Source organism: Heptranchias perlo, chromosome 1, assembly GCF_035084215.1.
Source record: "Heptranchias perlo isolate sHepPer1 chromosome 1, sHepPer1.hap1, whole genome shotgun sequence".
NCBI lineage: Eukaryota > Metazoa > Chordata > Chondrichthyes > Hexanchiformes > Hexanchidae > Heptranchias > Heptranchias perlo.
In genome coordinates, this window is record NC_090325.1 from 58,331,534 (window position 1) to 58,355,298 (window position 23,765).

The window sequence follows — 23,765 nt, forward strand, 5'->3', positions numbered from 1 at the left end:
TGATTCTATTCACCTGGGCATGATCCCTTTTTAACTCATTGAAATTAGCCCTCCTCCACGTAAGTAATATCTCCTTGTTTGGTTCAACATCCATTTTTTGTCATGAGATGTTTTTCTACATTAAAGGTGTGATATAAATGCAAGATTTAGTTGTTGTTGTCTGATGTCCTGCAGGAAATAGTTTTTGGACAGATCAGCAGGAAATGGTGTGCAGAACTAATGCAGTAACAAATTAACATTTAAATGAAATGCTGCCTGTTCATTAAATTTAAAATCTGCTGTAACTTTGCAGAGAAGTAAATTACTTCAAAATTGGCCTGTAGCCAATTACTTAAAACACAAATAATCCATTTCTATCCTTTGGTATTGAAAATAACTATGGGCTAGAATTTGTTGTCAAAATAACGACAATGCTCATGGCGCTCGCCATTATTTATGGGTAAATGGTACAGTAACTTCAGGCGAGGAGCCAATCAACCTCTCTGGCACCGAAAATTAACTATTACAAGTGTGGAGCCTCATTCTTTCAGGTTTTCAATTTTTTGGGCAGATTTTAAAAATGTCAAATTTTAAATTGAAAAAAATGTTTTCCTTACTTTTCCTTTCCGTTTCTTTTTTTTCTTTCTCTTAATCCTATTTTTCTTTCCCTCTCTTTATTTCTCTTTCTGTACCTGATTTGATATTGAATTCAACCCCTTTAATTCACCCACCTTCTCAGTCCTTCCGCTGTTTATTTCCCAATGCTTAAGTCTCATTGGTTAAGGAAATACCCTGTTGGTTGCCCTGCTGACTCAGGTCCCAGGTGCCCTGTTTCCCTTACCAGCTCTTACTTTCAGCAACATTATGGACAAAAAATTTTGAACTTAAGGGTACAGGGATAAGTCTAACTAACAGCAGATGCTGGTTGATGCCCTGCTGCACCAAATCCTGGTCCTATAACTATCTCTGAGGTATTTGTTTTACAGCACTCTTCTTTTTTTTGTAAAGGTATCCTAGTGTATCAGGCTCAGTCTCCAGATGAAGGTGCACTTGTCACTGCAGCAAGAAATTTTGGCTTTGTTTTCCGGTCCCGTACTCCTGAAACAATAACTTTAGTTGAAATGGGTGAAACAAAAATCTATGAACTGCTTTCTATTCTGGACTTTGATAATGTGAGGAAAAGAATGTCTGTCATTGGTGAGTTTGTTTTTCCTAAAATCAGTATAAATAATTTTTATGCTCAAGGAGATTGTGACCAATATGCAATATTCATTTACTTATATATATGTTTTATTTTGTTGCCTAGTACGATGTCCTGACGGGAAACTGCACTTGTACTGTAAGGGGGCTGACACCATTGTGTTTGACAGACTGGATTCTTCATCTCAGCATTTAAGAGATATAACCACTGAACATCTTGATGTAAGTAAAATTATAGATGTTGTACTAACAATGAGCATTGTTAAAATATAGAATAAAACTTCCCATTATGTTGGACTTCATAACCCACAAGCACAAATAGTACTGTTAACCCACTGAAAATTCAAACACGGGGAAGATAGTTTTCTCCACTGATAGCTGTTAGGAATCCCAAGAAAAGTTTTGGGTGGCAGTCTAATCTATTCCACAATTAGCAAATGCCAAGCACATGGAGAGTCCCTCAAATTCAACACAAATTGATATTAATTTAATAATATTTCTGTGGAGAAACTGAAAGTATGAAGTATGGAAAATGGAACTATCAAACTGGTGTAATTTTGGGTGTTCTGAAGTTGGCAATTTGGGAAATCGTCAGGGCATTTTAAAAAGACCTGTCCACTATGTCTGATCCATGGGGCTCGAATTTAGCAGGCCTGCGGGTTCCCAGCGGGTGGTCCTCCGGGAGCGTGGTCAACACGCTCGGCGAAATTAGTGGGTTGCCCGCGCGATCGTAGCAGGCAACCCACTAATAGGAATCAATTACCTGCTCCTCCGGGGTCCACGGCGCTGGCCTGTGCGTCGGTCGGGCTGCGCATGCGCAGTACGATCTGTCAGCTGGAGGCTCTCGAGTTAAAGGGGCAGTCCTTCACTGACAGATGCTGCAACCAATGGAACAAATTGCAGCATGGAGCAGCCCAGGGGGAAGGCTGCTCCCAGTTTAATGATGCCTCACCCCAGGTATCATCAGATGGGGTGAGGAGGAGGGGGAGGACACAGATCTTCCACCCGGAGGGCGGGAGGAAGCGGCCTGCCTCTGCCACCAAGAAGGCCTGGCTCGAGGTGGCAGAGGGGGTCACCTGCGCCACCAACATATGGCCCACCTGCATACAGTGCAGGAGGCACTGCAATGACCGCAGTCAGTCAGCCGCAGTGAGAACACGAAGTCTTTCCCCTACACTCCGTCTGCCACAACACTGCCCCCACCCCACATCTCCTTCGGCACCGCCAACACTACTCTGTCACATCACCCTTCATACCCACTCAAACCCCATCCTCATCTTACCTCCACCTACTCACCTCGCCAGTACTCATCCTGCCACTAACACGCAACCCAATCCTCATACAATCTCATTGCTCCATCCCATACTTACCCTCTCGTGCATCTCCCTCACGGCCAGCCTCACTCAACCTGCCACCACCTGTGCTGCAGCCACAGGGCATGCATCACATATGTGCAGTAGGCAGCGTAAGGCAAACGTGTCGTGAGCATGAAGGGGGTGCACAAGGGTGTCTGAGGGTTTGTCATGGGTGTTACCTATATTGAATTTCAGAGCAACAAACAGCACACATTATATTGACACCACCACTGCCATGTCTCCGCGAATCCTGTCCATTGTGTCCAATAATGCCCGCTCCTGGGTATCACTATGAGGACCCACCACTGATGCCACCCATCGTGTTACTGCAGAGTAGGTGCAGGTGTAATTGCAGGGCTCGTCCGCGCAGACGACTGAGAGACATCGGCGGTGTAGCCGGCTGCACCCTGGAAGGATGCGGAGGAGAAGGTGTGGAGGGCAGTGGTGACTTTGACAGCGACAGGTAAGCAGTTGGTGCTGGGGCCAGCCAGGAGCAGCTCGGCATGAAAGAGGCTGCAGATCTCCACGACTAGATGTCGAGCGAATCTGCGCCTCCCTGTGCACTGCTGCTCGGAGAGGTCCGGGGAGCTGCGCCTCGGTCTGTGGACCCTGTGGCGAGGGTAGTGCCCTCTGCGATGCGTCTCTCTCTGCGGTAGCCCTCCCTCCTGCTGTGCAGGTGGGCGTGCAACAACACCGTGTTGGGGGGATCCACGTCTCTGCGGCGGACAGCGTGGACTGCGAGGCTGCTGGGGCTGGTCATGCTCTTCGTCCTCCGAGGGTGTCCACACACCACCCATCTGGCAGGTGTTGGTCTGAGGGGTTGTGCAGGGTAGGTGGGTGGTTCCTCGGACTGGGGCTGCGGTTTCATGTCGGTCTGTCCTCTGGCTTGGCGGGGGGTGGTGGGGGGCAGGGGTTGCCCTATGTGACGCGGTGGCCTCCTGCGTGGGTGAGGGCTGTCCCCCGTGGAGTGCACCTTGGCACCTGCCACAGGTTGCTGGCTGCAACACGCCTGGTTGGACAGAGACTGTTTCCCCCAGTGTGTGAAGCTCACTGCCTTGAACCAAAAATCCCACACTTCCTCTTTTGACAGCTGATTCAGCTCATTAACTGACCTCAACAAGCAAGGTAAGTACTCTCAAGTGGAACCCCGCTGGCTTTAATTGCCTGCGGGATTCCCACCAGCGGGGCTTGCGCGCGCAGCCCTGCACGTCAGCGCGGTACCCGGAAGTGGCCGGGATTTCGTCGCGATCCGGTCACGTGACCGGATATCGGGATTTTCCGGGTCCTCCCGCTGGAAACCCGCCGGAAACCCGACGCCAAAATCGAGCCCATGATATATCTTTAATACCAAATGATCACTAAGTACCAGGTGCAATAGGAAATAGTTCCATTCTTCAGCCCGCATACATATATGAGGGATTTGGGATTATGAAGGGGTTTGATAGGACAGACGTACAGAGGTTGTTTCCACTTGTGGGGGGGACCAAAACTAGGGGCCATAAATATAAGATAGTTACTAATAAATCCTACAGGGAATTCAGGAGAAATTTCTTTACCCAGAGAGTGATTAGAATGTGGAACTCAACACCACAAGTAGTTGAGGCGAATAGCATAGATGCATTTATGTGGAAGCTCGATAAACACATGAGAGAGAAAAGAGGAGGTTGGAGGTGGCTCGGGTGGGGCATAAACCCGGCATGGACCATTTGAGCTGAATGGCCTGTTTCTGTGCGGTACATTCTATGTAATATATAAAAATAAATAATTTTGGATTATTATGTAAGGTTTTTCTGTGTAAAATAACATGTTATTCACAGATATAGCCTAATTTTACTTGTAGGACTTTGCTGGGGATGGTTTACGCACATTAGTCCTGGCATATAAAGACTTAAATAAAACTTACTTCAAAAACTGGCAAAAACGTCACTTTGAAGCAAGTGTGGCATTAGAAAATCGGGATGAACAACTGTCTGAATTATATGAAGAAATTGAAAAAGATTTAACGGTAAGCTACTTCTTAATATCATCTCTTTTACTGTATTCGGCTGAGAACTAGACTGAATTTATTTTTACATTTATTAAATAAATGCTTATCAAATATTATTTTACATCTTGAAAGTTATAGCCTGATAATTTGAAAACTACACAATATTCGTGCTCGTAGTTTTCATGCCTTTATTTAGTGAAATTTACTTTTAAGAATATGGACTATATAATAAGATGCAAATAATGCTAATATATCTTGTATATATTTCATATAATTATGCTTAATACAAAGAGAGATTACTTACAATCATTATTTGCACTTCTACTAGAGTTTAAACAAAGTTCAGCTAATATTGTCTGATTAGTTGTATGTTATTTGATAAAACACTGATGTTTTTAAGGTAAGTCTGTCAATCTATCCATTGAGAAGATTTCTTCTGTGTGCTATGTGTAACAAAATCATAAATCTGTTAATAAAGGACGGATTCATGAGTTGGTTTCATACTGTGAATAGAGAAAATCTTCCCCCATGTTATTAAAAATGTTGTGTCTTTCTTTGTAATTGAAGATTATAGGGTCTCTCTAGCTTTGCTCATATTAACATACAAAAATGTCAGACCAGCTGGTCCATCTAGCCTGTCCCATACAGATATGATGCCATATGTGTCACGTCGAGAGATTCATTACCTGGTAGGTGCCATTTGTCTTCTGAGAAAGATGAAAAACAAGATTGAAAACCCACGGCCAATTAGGCAAAAAAGAAATCTCAGAAATTCCTCTCCGATCCCTCTAGGTGATCAAACCTAGACCAATAGACCACATTGACCGTCACTTATACTATTTGGTACCTACCTTTTGTATGATACGATCTCCGTCCCAGCCAGGAACCGGTCTAGCTCCTTCATGAAGGTACACAATGAGTCAGCACTCAAGCCGGCAACTTGTTCCCTAAGTATACTGTTCTCTGGGAAAAGAAGAACTGCCTGCCGGAAGTGCATTGCTTACCATAGTGGGTAAGAACAAACAAGAGGCATCCTTTACCCACACCTGAAGTAGGTGTTAAACTCTTTGCATATGCAAATAAGGGGCCTAACATCTGCTTGAGGTCCCCGTTGCAACATTGGTTTGCCCTGAGCCAATAGACCACATTGACCGTCACTTATACTATTTGGTACCTACCTTTTGTATGATACGATCTCCGTCCCAACCAGGAACCGGTCTAGCTCCTTCATGAAGGTACACAATGAGTCAGCACTCAAGCCGGCAACTTGTTCCCTAAGTATACTGTTCTTTAGGAAAAGAAGAACTGCCTACCGGAAGTGCGTTGCTCACCATAGTGGGTAAGAACAAACAAGAGGCATCCATTACCCACACCTGAAGTAGGTGTCAAACACTTTGCATATGCAAATAAGGGGCCTAACGTCTGCTTGACATTGGTTTGCCCTGAGGTAGCCAGCACCATTGTTGGCTACACTCGGGGAAACCAGCCTGACAGGTCACCTGCAGAAAAAAGGTAAATTACTTACCTGTAAACCACCCGCAAGATCACCGCTGCTGCCAACTTCCAGGCTCTGGCCTTGACTTCCGATCTCCCTCCACCCCCTCCTCTAGATCCCCGACTGCCAGGCCCTGGCTCTGGTCCCAACCTCCGATCTCCCTCCCACCCGAGATCCCCGACCTCCAATCTTCCTCCCACCCAAGATCCCTGACCTCCAGGTCCCAGCCCCCAACTGATATCAATTAATATTGTGGTCACTATTGCCCAGGTGATCCCCTGTATGGAGGTCTGATACTAAGTTAGGCTCACGACTAAACACTAGGGAGTAGATATTGGTATGCGTTGCGTCCATTTTTTGGGCATAAAACAGGCGCTATGCTGATTGATTTAGCAGTGGTATGGTCCGCGCCCTTTCTGCGCATGCATTCAGGTGTCTGCTGAACTTGTCAGGTCCATTTTTTATGCGCCTTGGGCATTAGGCTCCTAGCAAATGTTAATCAGGCGCCTAACGGCAATTTACGAATCCCTCTGGGAAATTTGTTTGCGATGAGCAGAGCAGGTCACCTTTGTTAATATGGGCCAAATCTTGCTGGAGTTGGGTATCTCATGGCGTACACCGTTAGTTAGAATTTTTCCTGCACCCTCCAGCTCGAAATTTTTTTGCGCGTACCTTGCTGGAAGTGCGAGCTGATAATGGCTTGGCGAGGGCAACGGGGCATTTGCGACCTTAGCGAATGGCGGGACCAACCGTGTATCTTCTTAACCAATGAGATTTAAGGATTGAGAAAGAACCGGAGGAACGACGGAAAAGAAAGATGAATTATATCGAGTGAATTAGAGTCAAACAGAAAGAGAAATAAAGAGAGGGAAAGAAAGATTGGATTAAGAGAGAGAGAAAAAAGAGACAGAAAGGAAAAGTAAAAACATTTTTTTTTAATTTTAAAATTCCCTAAGAACAAATCACTACTTGAAGAAATGAGACGCCACAGTTTCAGTTGATCCCTTTCTGGGCCGGAGAGGTTGATTGGCGTTGCATTAACAATTATCACATCGTTAAAAGGGTACATATGCTCTTAATTACCAGACTTAACTTTCTGCAGCTTGTTAAACGGGCATTGAAAATGCAAATCCAGTAAATTCCTAAAAATAACGGGGAGGCTAAGGGCGAGACGCCGTTTGTGCGAAACAAATGGCGGAGTGGCTTAAATCGGCCAGCAAGTTCTGGAGATTTACAACTCACGGCATATCTCTTAATCCTCTGAATTTGCTGGCCGATTTGTGCATTAATAACGGTGTGCACACCGTTATTTTTCCAGCAAGATTTGGACGGTTAGATTAAGAAAAAGTCTTCTATAATTTCTACATATCTTTCAGCTGCACTGCATAAGATGCTTTACCGTTATGCAAATGAATTCCTGGAAACTTAAGTCCCCCATCAAGCAGATATCACCTGACTCATCTTTCATAATTTGTTTCCAGTCATAGTGATCAGCTGCCTGACCTGAGGTCTGTAACACATATCAATAATTCGTTTATGGCCTCGAGCCTGATCCACTTAAGCCCAAATAGTCTGTACTAACCATATGACACCAGAGAAAAATCAACTGTATCAACATTAGCCCTTACTAGCCATGTGATGTCATGGTCCAATGGATCCCCATGAACAATTCCACAAAGTGTATAGGAGCTATTTTTTGCAGACTAAAAATTAAAAATTGCAAATATTGCAAATATGAAAAAACTTCACAAATGCTAGAAAAACACAATAAAGCTAGATTTTATGAATTTTTGCTCCCAGAGTCAATATCTGGAATTCAGACGCAGAGGCCAGCATAGCCTGTAGAATTGTTCAATGGATGAAAAAGCCAGGGGCGCAGCACTGACCGTCACACCCAGATTGCTATATGCACTCTTTTCACACAAAGCTTAGTGCAGGGAACTCAGATTTTAAGACTATCCAAATATGTCCACCAGCAGCTGAAAAGAGAAGGGATTAATTAACATTTTGGATGTAGACAATTCTGTTAAAGGGTTTCTACCCAAACATTAACCTATCTTTTCAAATGCTGGTGGATTTGCTGTGTACTTCCAGTAGTGTTTTAAATTTATATTCTCTGCTGTAATTCCCACTATTATTTACTCCTCCATTTATTTATTTATTTTTTTATTTTTAGCTTCATATCAATTAATTTTAGTCCCTTTTGATATATTTTAGAAGATAACAAGCAAAAGCATTTCAGAGCAATAAAGAGAGGAGCAGGAGACAGAGAGATTGGAAAACAAGCAGAAAATAGAGAAGAGACACAGAATTAGAGGAACATAGGAACAGGAGTAGGCCATTCACCCCCTTGAGCCTGTTCTGCCATTCAGTTAGACCCAGGCTGATATGTATCTTAACTCCATCTACCTGCCTTGGTTCCGTAACCCTTAATACCCTTGCCTAACAAAAATGCAAGATAAGCAGGGACAGTTACATGAAAAGAGAAAGGATTAAGGAAAGTTTCTTTTATCCAAGTTATTTTATCATAATTTCCCCTTTTGTAGTTGTTAGGAGCTACTGCAGTTGAAGACAAACTCCAAGATGGTGTTCCACAGACAATTGAAACACTCTCAAAAGCAAACATCAAGATATGGGTTCTTACAGGCGACAAACAAGGTAAATAAATTTAATGATTTGTTATTGATAAAAACAATGACTAGTGTTATATTTGAAAAGTATTTTGATTTCTTACATAAAATGTACAGAATGTCAGAAATAGGCCATTCGGCCCAACAGGTCCACGCTGGTGTTTATACTCTGCACGAGCCTCCTCTCACCCTTCTTCATCTAACCCCATTAACATATCCTTCTATTCCTTTCTCTCTTATGTGTTTATCTAGCTTTCGCTTAAATGCATCTATGCTAGTCGCAATTTCTGATTTTAATTTTATTTTTTTTCGAATGATGGTACATCATCCAGTTCTTTATCCAGTTTTGCTAGTAAGCTAGTAATGAATATTCTAATATAATGATCCATCCATGATGATGTGGCCAACATTCTTGACTTTGCTTATTTTAACAAAAAAGTAGATACAAATAAAAGTGGTAAATGTAGGCAGAAAGTTCTGACGGACCATTTGTCCCTGTATAGCATTGCTCTGAAGATATTTACCCCTCCAAAAATGAATTAATGAATATTAGTGAAAAGTGGAAAAAAGGTCAATTTAAATTGTTACGGCCCTATTAAATGATAGTCATGAAAAACATGTTCAAGATTATCCAGCTGTGGGGAATAGTTGAAATTTGATTATTTATACCAGGCCAAACCTAGCACGAATGAGTTTAATGAAAGAAGATTTTGGAATATTACATAGCTGTGACAGAAGTGAATACCACAGACGAAGTTCCTGTCTGACAGTATGGCTGCAGCACTTATTGCAGTGGAGGAAGAACAAAATGAACTAGCCAATAGACAGGTACAAAAAGCAATCAAAAAGGCTAATGGAATGTTGGCCTTTATCTCAAGGATTGCAGTGGGGAGAAAGTTATACTTCCGCTGTATAGAGCCTTGGTCAGACCCTATCTGGAATATTGGGCTCGATTTTGGTGTCGGGTTTCCAGCGGGGGGGCCCGGAAAATCCCGATATCCGGTCACGTGACCGGATCGCGACGAAATCCCGGCCACTTCCGGGTACGGCGCTGACGTGCGGGGCTGCGCGCGCAAGCCCCGCTGGTGGGAATCCCGCAGGCAATTAAAGCCAGCGGGGTTCCACTTGAGAGTACTTACCTTGCTTGTTGAGGTCAGTTAATGAGCTGAATCAGCTGTCAAAAGAGGAAGTGTGGGATTTTTGGTTCAAGGCAGTGAGCTTCACACACTGGGGGAAACAGTCTCTGTCCAACCAGGCGTGTTGCAGCCAGCAGCCTGTGGCAGGTGCCAAGGTGCACTCCACGGGGGACAGCCCTCACCCACGCAGGAGGCCACCGCGTCACATAGGGCAACCCCTGCCCCCCACCACCCCCCGCCAAGCCAGAGGACAGACCGACATGAAACCGCAGCCCCAGTCCGAGGAACCACCCACCTACCCTGCACAACCCCTCAGACCAACACCTGCCAGATGGGTGGTGTGTGGACACCCTCGGAGGACGAAGAGCATGACCAGCCCCAGCAGCCTCGCAGTCCACGCCGTCCGCCGCAGAGACGTGGATCCCCCCAACACGGTGTTGTTGCACGCCCACCTGCACAGCAGGAGGGAGGGCTACCGCAGAGAGAGACGCATCGCAGAGGGCACTACCCTCGCCACAGGGTCCACAGACCGAGGCGCAGCTCCCCGGACCTCTCCGAGCAGCAGTGCACAGGGAGGCGCAGATTCGCTCGACATGTAGTCGTGGAGATCTGCAGCCTCCTTCATGCCGAGCTGCTCCTGGCTGGCCCCAGCACCAACTGCTTACCTGTCGCTGTCAAAGTCACCACTGCCCTCCACACCTTCTCCTCCGCATCCTTCCAGGGTGCAGCCGGCTACACCGCCGATGTCTCTCAGTCGTCTGCGCGGACGAGCCCTGCAAATACACCTGCACCTACTCTGCAGTAACACGATGGGTGGCATCAGTGGTGGGTCCTCATAGTGATACCCAGGAGCGGGCATTATTGGACACAACGGACAGGATTCGCGGAGACATGGCAGTGGTGGTGTCAATATAATGTGTGCTGTTTGTTGCTCTGAAATTCAATATAGGTAACACCCATGACAAACCCTCAGACACCCTTGTGCACCCCCTTCATGCTCACGACACGTTTGCCTTACGCTGCCTACTGCACATATGTGATGCATGCCCTGTGGCTGCAGCACAGGTGGTGGCAGGTTGAGTGAGGCTGGCCGTGAGGGAGATGCACGAGAGGGTGAGTATGGGAAGGAGCAATGAGATTGTATGAGGATTGGGTTGTGTGTTAGTGGCAGGAAGAGTACTGGCGAGGTGAGTAGGTGGAGGTAAGATGAGGATGGGGTTTGAGTGGGTATGAAGGGTGATGTGACAGAATAGTGTTGGCGGTGCCGAAGGAGATGTGGGGTGGGGGCAGTGTTGTGGCAGACGGAGTGTAGGGGAAAGACTTCGTGTTCTCACTGCGGCTGACCTACTGCGGTCATTGCAGCGCCTCCTGCACTGTAAGCAGGTGGGCCATATGTTGGTGGCGCAGGTGACCCCCTCTGCCACCTCGAGCCAGGCCTTCTTGGTGGCAGAGGCAGGCTGCTTCCTCCCGCCCTCCGGGTGGAAGATATGTGTCCTCCCCCTCCTCCTCACCCCATCTGATGATACCTGGGGTGAGGCATCATTAAACTGGGAGCAGCCTTCCCCCTGGGCTGCTCCATGCTGCAATTTGTTCCATTGGTTGCAGCATCTGTCAGTGGAGGACTGCCCCTTTAACTCGAGAGCCTCCAGCTGACAGATCGTACTGCGCATGCGCAGCCCGACCGACGCGCAGGCCAGCGCCGTGGACCCCGGAGGAGCAGGTAATTGATTCCTATTAGTGGGTTGCCTGCTACGATCGCGCGGGCAACCCACTAATTTCACCGAGCGTGTTGACCACGCTCCCGGAGGACCACCCGCTGGGAACCCGCAGGCCTGCTAAATTCGAGCCCATTGTGTTCAGTTTTGGGCACCACACCTCAGGAAGGATATATTGGCCTTGAAGGAGGTGCACACAGATTCAACAGAATGATACCAGGGCTTAGAGGGTTAAATTATGAGGACAGGTAGCATAAACATGGCTTGATGTATTCCCTTGAGTATAAAACATTGAGAGGTGATTTGATCGAGGTGTTTAAAATGTTAAAAAGATTCGATCGGGTAGATACAGGGATCTATTTCCTCTGTTGGGGGAATCAAGAACGAGGGGGATGTCATCATCAAATTAGAGCTAGGCCATTTAGGAGCAAAATCAGGAAGCTCTTTTTCACATAGAGTAGTAGAAATCTGGAATTCTCTGTCCCAAAAGGCTGTGGATGCTGAGACAATTGGAGCTTTGAAGACTGACATCGATTTTTGTTAGGAAAGGGTATCAAGGGATATGGAGCTAAGGCACATAAATGGCGTTGAGGTCGAAGATCAGCCATGATCTAATTGAATGGCGGAGCAGGCTCGAGGGTCTGAATGGTGTACTCCTGTTTCTATGTTCCTATGATTTAACAGGTTATGTAGTGGTTATATTATTGGATTAGTAATTCAGGGGCCTGGACTAATAACCCAAAGTTACCTCTGGAGCTCACAAAACCTGTTGACCAAGGAAGGCATCAGAGTACATGGCCTCTGTCACGGCTGTGGTGATACTTTCAAATGTTCCTGTTAGGTTTTATAATGTCAGATTAAAAGTAAAATATTCACTTTTTGAATTGACTGTGCAACTGAGGAAATAAATCTTTTTGAGATGTATCCTAATAAAATGAAATTGTGTTTGACCAAGTCCCACCCAAACAAAACTCTCAAATTACTGAATGGAAGACATGGCCCTGCCCTTTTTATAAATAATTCAGTCATCAAATGTTGCTTGACAGTTATAAACTGTGAAAATTGGGATTCCTTCTCACAAACTAAATAGCCCCAAAAAAGACAATAAAGGTCGTCATAACAGCTACTTAAGCCAGCAGTACAGATTCCAAAAGTAAAACAGCAGGTTAATCAGCGTCTGTGGAGATAACAGAAAAAAATTAAGGTTTCAGGCTCAGCCCTTCTTCAGAATTGAAAAATGAAAGATAAACAAGCAGTGTTGTAATTTCCATGTAATTCTACATAATTTTAATAGAAACAGAGAAAAGGGGAGGGGTAAACAACAACAACTTGCATTTATATAGCGCCTTTAACGTAGTAAAACGTCACTAGGCACTTCACAGGAGCGTTATCAAACAAAATTTGATACTGAGCCACATAAGGAGATATTAGGACAGGTGACCAAAAGCTTGTTCAAAGAGATAGATTTTAAGGAGCGTCTTAAAAGAGGAGATAGAGATGGGGAGGCTGAGAGGTTTAGGGAGGGAATTCCAGAGATTAAGGCCTAGGCAGTTGAAGGTACAGCCACCAATAGTGGAGCGAAGGAAATCAGGGATGTACAAGAGGTCAGAATTGGAGGAGTACAGAGATCTTGGAGGTTGTAGGGCTGGGGAAGGATGCAGAGATAGGGCCATGGAGGGATTTGAACACAAGAATTTTAAAATCGAGGCGTGGCCAGATCGGAAGCCAATGTACTTCAGCAAACACAGGGGTGATGTGTGAGCGGGACTTACTGAGAGTTAGGATACGGGCAGCAGTGTTTTATATGAGCTGAAGTTTATGGAGCATAGTAGATGAGAGGTTGGCCAGAAGAGCATTGGAATAGTCGAGTCTGGAGGTAACAAAGACTTGGTTGAAAGTTTCAGCAGTAGATGGGCAGAGGCAGGGGCAGAGATGGGCGATGTTATGGAGGTGGAAGTAGGCAGTCTTGGTAATGGAGAGGATATGGGGTCGGAAAGTCAGCTCAAGGTCATATAGGACCCTGAGCCTGCAAACAGTCTGGTTCAAAATCAGACAGTGGCCAGGGAGGGTGATGGAGTTGGTGGCTAGGGAATGGAGTTTGTGGCGGGGACCAAAGACAATGGTTTTGGTCTTCCCAATATTTAATTGGAGGAAATGTTTGCTCGTCCAATTGGACAAACGGCGTGACAAATCAGAGGCAGTGGAGGGGTTGAGAGAGCTGGTGGTGAGGTAGAGCTGGGTGTTGTCAGCGTACATGTGGAACCTGACGTGTTTTCGGATGATGTTGCCAAGGGGCAGCATGTAAATGAGAAATAGGAGGGGGCCAAAGATAGATGCTTGGGGGACTCCAGAAGTAATGGTGCAGGAGCAGGAAGGGACACCATTGCAGGTGATGCTCTGGCTACAACTAGATAGATAGGAATTGTACCGGGCGAGGACAGTTCCACCCAGTTGGACAACGGAGGAGAGGCGTTGAAGGAGGATGGTGTGGTCAACCGTGTCAAAGGCTGCAGACTGGTCAAGAAGGATGAGGAGGGCTAGTTTACCACAGTCACAGTCACATAAGATGTCATTTGTGACTTTGATAAGCATTTCAGTGCAGTGGCATGGGCGGAAACCTGATTGGAGGGGTTCAAACATGGAGTTGCAAGAAAGATTGGCTTGGATTTGGGAGGCGACAACACATTCAAGGACTTTGGAAAGGAAATGGAGGTTGGAGATGGAGTGGTAGTTTACAAGGACAGAGGAGTCAAGGGTAGTTCTTTTGAGGAGGGGTGTGATGACGCCAGATTTGAAGAGAAGGGGGACAGTACCTGAGGAGAGGGAACCATTAACAATATCAGCTAACATAGGGGCCAGGAAGAGAAGTTGGGTGGTCAGCAGTTTGGTGGGAATAAGGTCGAGAGAGCAGGAGGTGGGTCTCGTGGACAAGATGAGCTTGGAGAGGGCAAGAGGGGAGATAGGAGAGAAACTAGAGAAAGATGCGAGTTCAGGGCTATGGCAGGGGGGAACCTTAGGAGGAGTTTGTCTTGATGGGCTCGGGGTAGGGAGGGAAGCGGCAGAGGCACCTGATCGAACGGTCTCAATTGTAGTGACAAAGAAGTCCATGAACTACTTGCACTTGTTGTTGGAGGTGAGGGTGGAGGGGGCAGGAGAGAGGGGTTTAAGAAAACAGTTTGTAGTGGAGAAGAGTAGCTTGGGGTTATCTTTGCATTTCAGGATGATCCTGAAATAGTGAGCAGTTTTGGCAGAGGAGAGCAGGACCCGATAGTGCTCTATGTGGTCCAGCCAGATCTGGCAATGAATCACTAAACCAATTGTCTGCTATAAATGTTCAAGTCTGTGTCCTTTGGATTTAAGGGAGCGGAGATGGGGGCAGTACCAGGGGGAATGACCAGGGTGAGAGAGAGTAATGGTTTTGTTTTTGGAGGTGTGGGTGTAATTGAGCAGATTGGTTGCTGCAGAAATGTCGTGGTGAATGGAGGGCCTAAGAGTAGACAGTTGGGAATTTAAAAGTGCCATTGTAAGTGACTTGGTGGAGAGCTTTTTCCAGGGGCAGACACGGAAGGAAGAAACAAACAAACATTGCGAGGAAATATTAGTGGAATGACCTGTAACCCCTTCAAAAGGAAAACAAGAGATTGTTAAATGTGATGATCTTTACATCAAAAAATGGAAAGATGCATTAAAGAGATTAAAGAAACAAATCTCATGCAGTAAGAGACAAAAGTTGAAAAGGTGAGAGATATTGAAATCACAAAAAAGCTGCAAGTTAGATCTGAAAGCATAGACTCCATTCTTGTCATTTCACAGATTCCATTCATGTTAATATTACAGACTCCAGTGAATCTGAAAATTGCTGACTTGCTTTTTAATATTCTAATTGTTCTTCTATAGAAATTAAGCAAACCAAAATAGGTTTTTCTTCTGTGTGTTGTCTTCTACTCCTGTTAACAAGATTAATTTGCACTGTAGCAGCCGATCCATCAGCTAATTTGCTGGTCCACAGCTCCCCTAGGTACCAACCAGCAAAATCCAGTGCTACGCTTTGCCAGATACCACATCTTTGAAGTTGGTTGAGCTAATGCCTTCCAACACGGGTAAAAAGCTGCAACTTTCCTTTAAGATATGGCATCTTATGACACCCACATGGCGCACCCACCCTCCCTTTCCATGCACTCATTTACAGAAACAATTCAGACTAACATCTGTCATTGGGAAAATGCTAGAATCCATTATTAAGGAAGTAGCAGCAGGACATTTGGAGACTCATAATACAATCAAGGAGAGTCAACATGGTTTTATGAAGGGGAAATCATGTCTGACAAATTTATTAGAGTTCTTTGAGGAAGTAACGGGCAGGGTGGATAAAGGGGAACCAATGGACGCAGTATATTTGGATTTCCAAAAGGCATTCGATAAGGTGCCACATAAAAGATTACTGCACAAGATAAGAGCTCATGGTGTTGGGGGTAATATACTGGCATGGCTAACTAACAGAAAACAAAGAGTTGGGATAAAAGGGTCATTTTCAAAATGGCAATCTGTAACTAGTGGGGTACTGCAGGGAACATTGCTGGGGCCTCAACTATTTACAATATATATCAATGACTTGGATGAAGGAACAGAGTGTCTTGTGGCCAAATTTGCTGATGATACAAAGATAGGTGGAAAAGCAAGTTGCGATCAGGACACAAGGGGCACAATGTTAGCCGGGCTGCGGGTTCTCGGCGGGGGGGCTATCGGGCGCGTGGGTAACGCGCCCAGTGAAATTAGTCAGTTTCCCGCGCGATCGTAGCATCCAATCCACTAATTGGATCCACTTACCTGCTCCTCCGGGTTCCCCACTGCTGATCTGCGCGTCGGGTGGGCTGCGCATGCGCAGTACGATCTGTCAGCTGGAGGCGCTCTATTTAAAGGGGCAGTCCTCCACTGACAGATGCTAAAACAAATAGCAAAAATTACAGCATGGAGCAGCCCAGGGGGAAGGCTGCTCCCAGTTTAATGATGCCTCACTCCAGGTATCAATACATGGGGTGAGGAGGAGGGGGAGGACGAAGATCTTCCTCCCGGCGGGCGGGAGGAAGCATCCTGCCTCTGCCACCACAAAGGCCTGGCTCGAGGTGGCAGAGGTCACCAGCGCAACCAACATATCGCCCACCTGCATACAGCGCAGGAGGCGCTCCAATGACCTCAGTAGGTCAGCCAAAGTGAGTACACGTAGTCTTTCCCCTACACTCCGTCTGCCACATCACTGCCCCCACCCCACATCTCCTTCAACACTGCCAACACAACTCTGTCACATCACCCCTCATACCCACTCAAACCTCATCCTCATCTTACCTGCACCTACTCACTTCGCCAGTACTCATCCCGCCACTACCACTCAACCCAATCCTCATACAATCTCATGGCTCTCTCTCATACTCACCCTCTCGTGCATCTCTTTCATGGCCAGCCTCACTCAACCTGCCACTACCTGTGCTGCAGCCACAGGGCATGCATCACATATGTGCAGTAGGCAGCGTAAGGCAAACGTGTCGTGAGCATGAAGGGGATGCACAAGGGTGTTTGAGGGTTTGTCATGGGTGTTACTTATATTGAATTTCTGAACAATTCACATTACATATTATATTGGCACCACTACTGCCATGTTTTCGCGAATCTTGTCTGGTTTGTGCAATAATGCCCGCTCCTGAGGATCACTATGAGGACCCACAACTGATGCCACCCATTGTGTCACTGCAGAGTGGGTGTAGGTGTATTTGCAGGGCTCTTTTGCGCAGATGACTGAGAGACATCGGGGATGTCCCCGGTTGCACCCTGGAAGGATGCGGAGGAGAAGTTGTTGAGGGCAGTGGTGACTTTGACAGCGACAGGTAAGAAGATGGTGCTCGGGCCAGCCAGGAGCAGCTCGGCATGAAAGAGGCTGCAGATGTTCACAACTACATGTCGAGTGACTCTGAGCCTCCGTGTGCACTGCTGCTCAGAGAGGTCCAGGAGGCTGAGCCTCGGTCCGTGGACCCTGTGGCGAGGGTAGTGCCCTCTGCGACGCATCTCTCTCTGCGGTAGCCCTCCCTCCTGCTGTGCAGGTGGATGTGTCACAGCACTGTGTTGTGGAGCTCCACGTGTCAGAGGTGGATGGCGAGGCTGGTGATGCTGTTCGCCCTCGGAGGAGGTCATGACTGCAGCTACGGCAGCCCCCATCCGCAAGATGTACATCTGAGGGGGTCCGCAAGGTAGGTACATGTCTCCGGACCCCGGGATAAGTCTGCAGGTTGGTGACTTTGACTGTCAGGAGGAGGGTAGTGGAGGCCAAACTTTGTCCCAAGTGACAGAGTGGCCTCCTGCAATGGGTGAGGGTCTCCCCCCTCCACCTGTCAAATGGACCTTTGCAGCTGCCACAGGCTGACAGCTGCAACACGTCCATTTGAACTAGGAGTGTTTCCCCCAGTGTTGGAAACAGTCCCACTTTGTTCTAAAATCCCACTTAATCCCTTAATCAGGTCAGTTAATGACCTGAAATACCTAAATAAACACCTTCAAGTGGAACCCTGCTGGCTTTAATTGCCTGCGGGATTCCCACCAGCGGGGGCTGCGCGCGCACGCCGGCGCGTCAGCGGGGAACCCGGAAGTGCGCGGGTTCGGGGCGGACTCCGGTACTGTGCCGGGATTCTCCGATTTTCGGAGCCCCCCCCCCCGCTAGGAACGCACCCGATAGCGGGTGCTAAAATAGAGCCCAAAGTGTCTGCAAAGGGATATTGACAGGTCAAGTAAATGGGCAAAAATTTGGCAGATGGAATATAATGTGGGAAAATGTGAAGTCATCCACTTTGGGAGGAAACATAACAAAGCAAAATATTATTTGAATGGAGAAATACTACAAAATGCTGCGGTCCAGAGGGATCTGGGTGTCCTTGTATATGAAACACAAAAAGTCAACATACAGGTGCAGCAGGTAATCCGGAAGGTAAACAGACTATCGGTCTTTATTTCTAGGGGGATGGAGTATAAAAGCAGGGAAGTCATGCTACAACTGTACAGGGTGCTGGTGAGACCACACCTGGAGTACTGTGTACAGTTCTGGTGCCCTTATTTAAGGAAAGACATACTTGCATTGGAGGCAGTTCAGAGAAGGCTCACTAGGTTGATTCCAGGTGAGGAAAAATTGAACAGGTTGAGTCTATACTCGTTGGAGTTTAGAAAAATGAGAGGAGATCTTATTGAAACATGCAAGATTCTGAGGGGACTCGATAGGGTAGATGCTGAGAGGATGTTACCCCTCATGGGGGAATCTAAAACTAGGGGGCATAGTCTCAGAATAAGGGGTCGCCCATTTAAGATGGAAATGAGGAGGAATTTCTTCTCCCAGAGGGTCGTGAATCTTCGGAATTATTTACCCCAAAAAGCTGTGGAGGCTGAGTCATTGAATACATTCAAGGCTGAGTTAGACAAATTTTTGATCAGCAAGGGAGTCAAAGGATATGGGGAAAGAGCGGGAAAGTGGAGTTGAGGTAAAAATCAGATCAGCCATGATCTCATTAAATGGTGGAGCAGACTCGAGGGGCCGAATGGCCTACTCCTGCTCCTATCTCTTATGGTCTTATTTGTTAATGTCTCTCTGTCACGCTGAAATACATTTGCTGTGTTTAGCACCCTCCCCAAACTTTTTGCAGTTAAAGTTTGAAGTTCCAACAATTTTCAGAAGATCCACCAGACTTAAACCTTTCACTAGTTGCAGTAGGGTGTTGATAGTGTTCAGTGGACATGACTAGTGCCTACATTATTGATCATCAAAGTATTGCGTTGTAGCATGCAAGATAAGCTTTGGGTTCTTGCCCCACACATCTGAGAATGTGCATAGGCTGTAGGCTTTAACCAAGAACTGAAGAGGCAATATCGCCAGTCTGAAGCTCCTAATGGTACTGCCCCATTCAAGAACACCATTCATGATCAATAGCAATGTGCCCGGATAGGGCTCATGATGCACTTTTACCCATGTTAACCCTTATATGTCAGAGCTCACACAACTTGTTAAGATTTCTTAACACAGATAATACTGTAGAAATTTATATCTCTGAGGGTCAAGTTTATTTTTCTCTATTAATTCATCTAACAAAAATTCTGCAACCACGTATGCTCCATCTATACTCATGAGACATTTATGAATTTAGTTCCCCTTAGGTTTCAGTGGTGTAGTCTTTTTTCTTGATTATTGCTCTAGATGGGTTAGGAGGTAGTCACATTTTTTGTTCGGAGTCTTTCCAGATTAATAACCAAAGAGATATGTGTGATGATCTTGCCTATTTTTCTATCTATATCGGCCAGTGATCCTTTTATCCAATTCTCTGTTCACGCTCTTGATTTGTTGGAAACCTATATATTTACATGATCACTTATGTACTGACCAGGTACCTTGGTGCAATATTCCTGTCTTATACCAGGCATATAAAAGTACACACAAATCTGATCTATTGCTTTGCAAAAATAATAAAAGAGTTATAAATTTTTTTCTTACAGAGACGGCTGTAAATATCGGTTATGCATGTAATATGCTGCAAGATGAAATGAACAAAATATTCACCATTGAAGGCAACAATTCAGAAGCTATACTTGCAGAACTAAGGTAGAGAAATTACATTTGACTACTTTTTACACAAACAGATATTGGGCAGAAAATATCGAGAGCACATGCTGAAATTCCAGATTTGTGTCTGGGAAGCCAGGCCTGGAACTTGTAAATTGACCTTAATGTGTTAAAGGGAGTAAATTCCTCCTTTTAATTAAAGCCGAAATTTTGCACCCAAAATTTTAATTCAGAAGATATGCCACGATAACATCTTATAAGGAATACTCCACTAGAATAAATCCCAATAGTGGCTTTATACTCATGTATTTGTTAGAAAAATACTCCCATTGCAGATGAAAAAAGCTATTTATGGTAGTCTCAATTCTTGGTTCCATGGAGTGATAGTACATGGATATTAAGTTTTTGGGTCTTTTACTCAGATGCCTCTCTTATTTTCAACACCAATAATTGTATTTAACTGATTAGATGTCTCCCAAACCGTCTCATGATCACCTAGATTTTATGAAAGTGGCAGAATAAATACACTATAAGATAGTGGCTTATGCTTTGACCAGGTTTACTAAAAATTACAGATAAGCAGTAGCAAAGGCAATACAGTAGATTATAATAGTTTACAGAATTTATATATTCCTCCTTGAACACAGAAAATTATAACTGCAGCCATGGGCTGATCAATATCAGCCAGTCTGCAGTACGGGCACGCATTTGTCAGGTTACTGATGCCCTTTACAGGAGAGCAGGCAAATTCATCACCTTTGGTATCACAGCAAGGCAACAGCCCACTTTAACGGGGTTGCTGGCTTCCTCAAGGTCCAGAGTGTAATCAGTGGCACCCACGTTGCTTTATATGCTCCCACAGAAAACCCCCTTCAATGTACAGATTGTGTGTGACAAAATGCAGAGGATCCAGCCCGATAAGCTGGGAGTTGCATTCATCTTTGGCATCAGCACCCCCTAACCTCTTCAGAGAAGAAAATCACATCAAAGGTTGCCTTCAGGGTGACAAAAACTACCCACTGTTCCCATGGATAATGACCCCAGTAAAAATGGCAAAGGAGCAGTACAATGAGGGACATGCCTCTAAAGTATTGGTCATCAGAAGGATCATCAGGGCCGTTCATTGTTTGGACACATTGGGTGGGGCTCTGCAGTGTGCTCCAGATTGTGTGTCATGAATGGTAATAACCTGGGGCTCTGCGGTATGTTCCAAATCATGTGTCATGAATAGTAATAGCCTGCTGTTCCCTTCATAACTTTGCCATTCATGAAGGGCTGGACTTTGACACTGCTGGCGTTGGAACCAGAATCATGATGTCCTGCACTCACAGAAGTCCACAGTGGCTGTTGCAAGAGGCATCAGAGCACTTTCATTATTGAAGTCTTCTATGTTAAACAGTTGACCTATGACAGTATTGTCTTACCTCCTTCTCCCCCACTTAACAATAAAGGGACATTCTGTCAATACACTACCCATCCTACCAAAGGACAACATATCAGCCCTCTTTGCCCTGCATGAGAGTACCAATAATCATCACCTGAGTGAATATGTCAGCACCAAACAAGTGAATACTATCCTGTATAACTAACTCCATGAATAACAAAATGCCATGTCATTGCACATTCTATTTTAATACAACAATTGCAAACTGTTCACAAGCCAATCTACTCTTTTTTAACACCATGCTTCCCCTGGATGCTTGCGCTGCCTTTATTTCATGTATTCTAGTTCTACGAGGTACAACCTGATACCCAGAATTGCAGGAGGTGGCTGGCTCCTCATGCTCCACAAAGGGGGCATGGCACTGAGGTAGCCCTTGTCTCATGGCAGTAAGGAAAAGATGGAGTGTATTGAAGGTTGTGGTTCCATGGATGAATATGGAATTTGGATCAAATTTGAAAATAAAAAATGGAAGTACTTAGCACTTACAGGTGGGATAATTATGAAACCCAGGACAAATATAAAGAATAGAGGAAAGCTACGAAAAGGAAGATTAGAAAGGCCAAGAGGGATTATGAAAAAAGGGCTTTTTATGAAAGAAAGAAAGAACCTTCCACGACCTCAGGATATCTCAAAGCGCATTACTGTCAATTAAATACTTTTGAAGTGTAGTGACTGTTGTAATGTCGGGCAAGGCGGCAGACAATTTGCGTACAGCAAGGTCCCACAAACAACAATGAGATAATGACCAGACAGTGATGTTGGTTGAGGAATAAATATTGGCCAGGACACCAAGAGAACTTCCCTGCTCTTATTTGAATAGTGCCATGGGATCTTTTATGTCCACCTAGGCTTAATGTCTCAACTGGAAGACGGCACCTCCCAGACTGCAGCACTCCCTCAGTACTGCACTGAAGTGTCAGCCTGAATTATGTGCTCAGTCTCTGGAGTGGGAGTTGAAACCGCGACCTACTGACTCAGAAGTGAGAGTTCTACTACTGAGCCAAGGATGACACCTCATAGGCAATTTAATAGTGAAAGGTAGGGGAGAATTGCTAAGAAATGAAGGCGACAAGCTTGTAGTGGACTGTGAGGGAAGAGCGATGATATTAAATGAGTGCTTTGCTTCAGTTTTTACAGTGGAGGTGAACATTGTTTTGTAGAACCGCCAGAGGTGGATGTAAGACCGTTAGTGGAGGTTATTATTGAAAGAAAAATCACAAGATCACAAGACAATTATGGATGAAAAAGGCAATTTAGCCCACCAGAAATGTCCTAAAGTTCCCCCATTATTGTATCCAGTTGTTACTTAAATTATTCCAGTGTTTTACCTCCACTACTGTATTTGAAAGTCCATTCCTTGTATTGATCACACTTTGTGTGAAGAAGAACTTCCTGATATCACTCCCCCTTAGCCCTCGGGTTCTACTGAACAACCTCCACCAGTGGCCCCTCTGATACTCTGCTCCTCGAATGGCTCCTAGATTCACTCTGACTGACTCCAAATGTGGATGTTGGTGCATGGACAGTCCAAGCTGACTCCATGCTGTCTCCAGGTTGACTTCATCCCACCACAGGGCCTCAGACTTCAACTTTGGACTCTCATTTGTCTCCGCCCCCCCCCCCCACCCCAATCTTCTGTTTATGATCAAGACATGTCTCTCCTAATCTTTACCATGCCTACGTACCCTGAATTCCTGTGTACATTGTGGCTGCCACATCATACCTGAGCTCATTACTTCCATCTCTCTTTATTTTTTTTCTCTCAGCTCTTCTCAGGTCCTTCTCTCCTCAGTGGTCCCTTTCTTTTCATAAAGCCATGCCACATTTCATTTTTCTTCTCTCAGGTACTTCCCTTTCCGCAATCCCTACCTCAGCCAATCATTATTCCTCTGCTTTCCTACTCTCCTGCTGCCGTCAAAATAAGGAAAAATTGCATTCGTATAGCACCTTTAACACAAAAACATCCCAATGCGCTTCACAGAGGCGTAAAGAAAAAATAGGTACCAAGCGAAAGAAAGCGTTATTAGGAGAGGTGACCAAAATCTTGGCTGAGGAGATCGGTTTTAAGGAGGGACTTAAAGGAGGTGGAGGGGTTTAGGGAGGAAATTCCAGAGCGTGGGGTACAGCTGCCAGTGGTGGGGCAAAGTGAGGGAGGGATACACAGGGGGCCAGAGACAGAGGAATTGAGAGTTTGAGAAGTGATTGTAGCGCTGGAGGATGTTACAGAATAAGGAGGG

The 23,765-nt window shown here is 45.5% G+C and overlaps 1 protein-coding gene across 1 annotated transcript in view; it reads left to right on the forward strand.

Moving 5' to 3' along the window:
• LOC137328374 (probable phospholipid-transporting ATPase IM) overlaps positions 1–23,765 on the forward strand; it is a 206,246-nt gene that overhangs the window by 143,401 nt on the left and 39,080 nt on the right. The window contains exons 17-21 of the mRNA XM_067994373.1: positions 988–1,176; positions 1,286–1,401; positions 4,375–4,539; positions 8,563–8,674; positions 20,018–20,123. Of these exons, the coding sequence (XP_067850474.1) occupies positions 988–1,176; positions 1,286–1,401; positions 4,375–4,539; positions 8,563–8,674; positions 20,018–20,123 (688 nt within the window). The remainder of the gene's footprint in view (positions 1–987; positions 1,177–1,285; positions 1,402–4,374; positions 4,540–8,562; positions 8,675–20,017; positions 20,124–23,765) is intronic.